Source organism: Engraulis encrasicolus, chromosome 15 (genome assembly GCF_034702125.1).
Source record: "Engraulis encrasicolus isolate BLACKSEA-1 chromosome 15, IST_EnEncr_1.0, whole genome shotgun sequence".
Lineage (NCBI taxonomy): Eukaryota > Metazoa > Chordata > Actinopteri > Clupeiformes > Engraulidae > Engraulis > Engraulis encrasicolus.
Genome location: NC_085871.1, coordinates 48,799,148 through 48,802,424, shown reverse-complemented (window position 1 = coordinate 48,802,424; position 3,277 = coordinate 48,799,148). Strand labels below are relative to the sequence as shown.

General features: G+C 44.1%; 1 protein-coding gene across 1 annotated transcript in view; it reads left to right on the top strand.

The window, feature by feature from the left end:
* The window catches only part of LOC134464129 (alpha-2-macroglobulin-like protein 1), a 68,787-nt gene that overhangs the window by 51,432 nt on the left and 14,078 nt on the right, over window positions 1-3,277 (top strand). Inside the window, exons 14-15 of the mRNA XM_063217589.1 lie at window positions 1,211-1,294; window positions 2,554-2,919. Coding sequence (XP_063073659.1) covers window positions 1,211-1,294; window positions 2,554-2,757 — 288 coding nt within the window. The 3' untranslated portion in view covers window positions 2,758-2,919. The remainder of the gene's footprint in view (window positions 1-1,210; window positions 1,295-2,553; window positions 2,920-3,277) is intronic.

Genomic DNA, 3,277 nt, shown 5'->3' with positions numbered 1-3,277 from the left:
CAACCAATTGGGATAGATCAGCAAGGTACATTCATTTGAAAATTGTACTAAATGTAAGCTGATTGTGTTAACTGTAGGATACTTGTACATAGCCATTTGCAAGGATGTACTAAATGATTGAGACATGTACAAAAGCATTTGAAATTTGATGAAAGCAATGATAAATGCCATTCTGTTGTAAGGAACTGCAAATTAGTTTTGGGATTTGTCCATGTTTTGAGAATGACATCTCAGTTTCAAGAAATGAGCCAAACCAATGGAGAAAAACTCACTGTCTTCCAACCTGTGCTATCTGTCTTTGCTGCTGATTTGGAGGCTGACAGCCCTTGAGAAGAAGCTGTCTGTCCCTGTTTGTCTTGGCTGTTAGCACTGTAAGGTGTGACCCCCTCACCCCACACACGGCCCCTAACAGCCTCATTACCATAACAAAATGAGTGATTAGTGTATTAGGTAAAAGCCACCGGGTCAAATGACCCCTCTCTGGTACTTCTAGGTAGGCAGAAAAATCCTGGTAGTTCTAGTGTTAAGGCCTACTGTGTTGTGTTGATTTCTTTCAGGATTAATAAAGTTGAATCTACTCGACTCTTCTCTTCTCCATTCTACTCTACTCTCTACTCTACTCTACACTACTCTACTCTACTCTACACTACTCTACTCTACACTACTCTACTATACTCTGCTTTACTCTGCTCTGCTCTACTCTACTCTACTCCATTCTTCTCTGTTCTGCTCTACTCTACTCTACACTACTCTGCTCTACTCTACTCTGCTTTACTCTGCTCTACTCTACTGTACTGTACTCTGCTCTACTCTACTCTACTCTACTCTGCTCTGTTCTACTCTACTCTACTCTACTCTGCTCTGTTCTGCTCTACTCTACTCTACTCTACTCTGCTCTACTCTACTCCACTCTACTCTACTCTACTGTACTCTACTCTACTGTACTCTACTCTGCTCTACTCTACTCTACTCTACTGTACTCTGCTCTACTCTACTCTACTCTCTACTCTACTCTACACCACTCTCTACTCTACTCTACTCTACTCTACTCTACTCTAACTCTGCTCTGCCTCTACTCTACTCCATTCCACTCCACTCCACTCCACTCTACTCTACTCCATTCTACTCTACTCTACTCTACTCTACTCTACTCTACTCTACTCTACTCTACTCTACTCTACTCTACTCTACTCTTCTCTACTCTACTCAGGTTGTGGTCTACTGTGTCCTACCCAGTGAAATAGTGGTGACTGCAAGCAACACTTTTGCCATTGAGAAATGCTTCTCAAATAAGGTAAATCACCAGCATGACCATGTTTGTGTGTATTTGATTGTGTGTTTTTGTGTGTGTGTGGGTGTGTGTGAGTGAGTGTACTGGATATGTTTCAGCTGTATGCACCAACTAGGTCACTAAGGTCAACGGAGAAGAATTTGCTGGTGATTCCAAAAGTCAAAACAAAGTGTGGAGAGGCAGCCTTTAGCTTCTATGCTTCAAAGCTTTGGAACCAGCTTCCAGATGACATAAAAAAATGCACCCACTATTGATAGCTTTAAATCTAGACTCAAGACAAAGCTGTTCTCAGATGCTTTCCCCTAGCTTAAATTACTTATTCTTATTATTTTTATTTTTTATTTAATTTGTTTTATTTTATTTTATTTTATTATTATTTTTACCTTATGTTTTATCTTAATGTTTTTAAATGCTTTTTTGACTCTAATTCATTTCCTTCTTTCTTCCCTGTTTCCTTTCATTTACATTTGTGAACTTTGTGAAGCACATTGAGTTGCACCTGTGTATGAAATGCGCTATATAAATAAACTTGCCTTGCCTTGCCTTACATGCAGGTGTGTGCGCGTTTGTGTATGTGTATATGCAGGTGTGTGTGCATGTGCGTAAGACTGTATCTCATTTTGCATATGTGCATGTGAATGTGTGTTTGTGTACTGTATATGTTTGTGTGTATGTGTATATGCTTGTGCATGCAACTGTGTGTGTATGTGTTTGCGCGTGCATCTGTGTGTGTGTGTGTGTGTGTCCATCTGTGTGTGTGTGTGTGTGTGTGTGTGTGTGTGTGTGTGTGTGTGTGTGTGTGTGTGTGTGTGTGTGTGTGTGTGTGTGTGTGTGTGTGTGTGTGGTGTGTGTGTGTGTGTGTGTGTGTGTGTGTGTGTGTGCGCGCGCGCACGCGTGTGTATGTGTGTGCACATGCAACTGTGTGTGTATGTGTTTGCGCGTGCATCTGTGTATATGTGTATATGTGTATGTGTGTGTGTGTGTGTGTGTGTGTGTGTGTGTGTGTGTGTGTGTGTGTGTGTGTGTGTGTGTGTGTGTGTCTGCTTGCATGTGTGTGTGTGTGTGTGTGTGTGTGTGTGTGTGTGTGTGTGTGTGTGTGTGTGTGTGTGTGTGTGTGTGTGTGTGCGTGCGTGCGTGCGTGTGTGTGTGTGTGTGTGTGTGTGTCAGTGTGTGTGTGTGTGTGTGTGTGTGTGTGTGTGTGTGTGTGTGTGTGTGTGTGTGTGTGTGTGTGTGTGTGTGTGTGTGTGTGTGTGTGTGTGCAGGTGTCGGTGCAGTTCTGGCCTCCCAGAGCGGTCCCTGGAGAGCAGGGCTCCCTGCAGCTGTCTGCCCAGCCGGGCTCCCTGTGTGGCCTCAGTGCTGTGGACCAGAGCGTCTCCATCCTCGAGCCGGGCAAACGCCTCAACGCCACACAGGTTACCATGGCAACAACAACACCTAGCAACAACACCCCATTACCGTCTACATGACAGGTTACCATAGCAACAACACTCCATCACTGTCTACATGACAGGTTACCATAGCAACAACACTCCATCACTGTCTACATGACAATACACTTGTAGTACATCGTTTCTGTGGACCAGAGCGTCTTCATCCTCGAGCCGGGCAAACGCCTCAACGCCACACAGGTTACCATAGCAACAACAACACCTAGCAACAGCAGTCCATCAACATCTACATGGCAGGTTACCATAGCAACAACACTCCATCACCGTCTGCATGACAGGTTACCATAGCAACAACACTCCATCAGATAGAAACAACACTCCATTGCATGACAGGTTACCATAGCAACAACAGTCCATCACCGTCTACATGACAGGTTACCATAGCAACAACAGTCTGTCACCGTCTACATGACAGGTTACCATAGCAACAACAGTCCATCATCGTCTACATGACAGGTTACCATAGCAACAACAGTTTGTCACCGTCTACATGACAGATTACCATTAGGGACCCGGGATAGTGTGCTGGTTTACTGGG